The sequence below is a fragment of the Bison bison genome, unplaced genomic scaffold, assembly GCF_000754665.1.
Source record: "Bison bison bison isolate TAMUID 2011002044 unplaced genomic scaffold, Bison_UMD1.0 scf7180017864386, whole genome shotgun sequence".
Classification (NCBI taxonomy): Eukaryota; Metazoa; Chordata; class Mammalia; order Artiodactyla; family Bovidae; genus Bison; species Bison bison.
Window position 1 is genome coordinate 344,254 of NW_011494958.1, and position 2,662 is coordinate 346,915.

Consider the following 2,662-nt stretch of genomic DNA (forward strand, 5'->3'; position numbering starts at 1 on the left):
CAGCTAGGCCCTTTTTTTTTTTTTTTTAACATCCTCTGACTTCATTTCTCCTCACTCTCCCTCCTGTCCATTAATCTCCCCAAATTTGCTTCCTTTTTTTTTAAACATAAATGTTATGAACAAATACACTAGAGGCTTCTGCAATGAATGTATATCCTGCCTACAGTACAGTTTTACTGATATATTCATAGGTTTTTTTTTTTCTTCCTTTAGGTCTCTAACCAAATGTAACTGTATTTTCAAGTTTTTCTTGAAGCCACAAAAAATAGCACACCCTCTTTGTTTTGTCCCTTAAACCTACTGCAGCCATCTGACATGCTACATATATTGCATATATTTTTAATTAGCTTATATTATTTTTTATACCTGGAATTTAGGAGCTTTTTGTTTCTCAGAACCCTGTACTTATTGCCTTGATGGCACCTGGAACACTGCCCAAGTCAATTTATATTCCCCAAAAGAATGAAAGAATTTCTCATTAAAACTATGGAATAGTAAAACAATTGTACTACAATAAAAATTAATTTAAAATAAAAAATCAATTTAGAAAAATTAACTTGAAAAGTTAAGAACATAAAACAGAAAAAAAAAACTGCAGAATACATGACATCTTGAGTAAAAAGGTAAAAGCACTAGTTTGCTAGTGAGAGAAGGCACAGACAATTCCTAAAGAGGATCAAATACATGAACAGAATATTAGCAATATATTGTGACATAAAATTATATTGTGCTTAGTCATGTCCAACTTTTTTTGACTCCTTGGACAGTAGCTGCCAGGCTCCTCTGTCCATGGGATTTCCAGGCAAGAATACTAAAGTGAGTCACCATGCCATCCTCCAGGGGAACTTCCTAATCCAGGTCTCCCACAATGCAGGCAGATTCTTTGCCATCTGAGCCATCAGGAAAGTCCTCAGAAAATTATAAATGGTAGCATTTCAACTGTGTGGTTAATGTCATTTGGTGCAAAAAAAAAATCACAATATTAATGTTTTCCTTGTAGTCACCTCTATCACATGGCACCGAGAAACATAACAAGAGATTCAGAATTTTTGCTTCTGGGACTTTTGGAGAAAGCAGAACTGCAGCATCTCATATTTGGACTTTTCCTCTCCATGTATCTGATCACTGTGTTTGGAAACATGCTCATAATCCTAACTGTCAGCTCAGACTCCCACCTCCACACCCCCATGTATTTCTTCCTCTCCAACCTGTCCTTTGTAGACATCTGTTTCACCTCCACCACCATCCCAAAGGTGCTGTGGAACATCCAGACACAGAGCCAAGTTATAACTTATGAAGACTGCATCACCCAGATGTTTTTTTTCATGCTATTTGCAGGGTTGGACATCTTCCTCCTGACAGTGATGGCCTATGACGGTTTTGTGGCTATCTGTCACCCCCTGCATTACACAGTCATCATGAACTCCAAAATATGTGGAATTTTGGTTCTGGTTAGCTGGATCATCAGTGTCCTGGATTCCTTGTTACAAACCTTAATGGTCTTAAGGCTGTCCTTTTGCAAAGAGGTGAAAATCCCTCACTATTACTGTGAAGTCAAGTTGTTGATCCAACTTGCCTGTTCTGACAACTTTCTTAATGACATGGTGATGTACTTTGCAGCTGGACTTCTAGGAGTTGGTCCCTTTGCTGGCATCCTTTACTCATATTCTAAGATAGCTTCTTCCATACATAGAATCTCATCAGCTCAGGGGAAGTATAAAGCATTTTCCACCTGTGCATCTCACCTCTCAGTTGTCTCCTTATTTTATTGCACAGGCTTAGGAGTGTACCTCAGCTCTGCTGCTACCCACAGCTCACATTCAACTGCAACAATGTCAGTGATGTACATTGTGGTCACACCCATGCTGAACCCCTTCATCTACAGTCTGAAGAACAAAGACATAAAGAGGGCTCTGAACACTTTCTTTAGAACGCCACCTAGAAAAGGATTACTTGTCTTCCACTGAGGAAGGGCACATGATTGAAGACTTCAAAGCCTCAGAGCCAGAAATTGCAGATCTTTAATGAGATTCTTTGATCAGATTGTGGAATTCAAACTTGCTCCTTCTATTTATTTCCTGGAGTTTCCACTTATTTGACCTCAACGCCTCCCTGCAATTTCTGTAACTAGCTTGATTAAGCTTGCGAGGTCCCTCATATCTAAAAGATTTTCCCCTTTCTGTTTTCTCCAACTCTCAAATTTATCCTCACCCTTGGATCTGAAAAATTGGGGAATTCACATTTATCATAGGGTTTATCACATTTATCATAGAAGGGTTTCTTTTTTTAATTGAAGAAGAGTAGTTTACAATGTTGTTAGTTTCAGATATACAGCAAAGTGACTCAGTTATACATATACATAAATTTTTTCAGGTTATTTTCCCTTGTACTTTATTACAAAACGTTGAGTATAATTCCCTGTGGTATATAGTACATCTCTATTTGTTATCTATTTTATATATAGTAGAGAAGGCAATGGCAACCCACTATAGTACTCTTGCCTGGAAAATCCCATGGACGGAGGAGCCTAGTGGGCTGCGGTCTATGGGGTCGCTAAGAGTCAGACAGGACTGAGCGACTTCACTTTCACTTTTCACTTTCATGCATGGGAGAAGGAAATGGCAACCCACTCCAGTATTCTTGCCTGGAGAATCCCAGGGAC

General features: G+C 38.7%; 1 protein-coding gene across 1 annotated transcript; it reads left to right on the forward strand.

The window, feature by feature from the left end:
- Positions 1-1,013: 1,013 nt before the first annotated feature.
- On the forward strand, positions 1,014-1,967 carry LOC105001945 (olfactory receptor 7A17-like). Its single transcript, XM_010858386.1, has one exon. It carries the CDS (start codon positions 1,014-1,016, stop codon positions 1,965-1,967), a length of 954 nt encoding a protein of 317 aa, XP_010856688.1.
- The last annotated feature ends 695 nt before the right edge of the window (positions 1,968-2,662 follow it).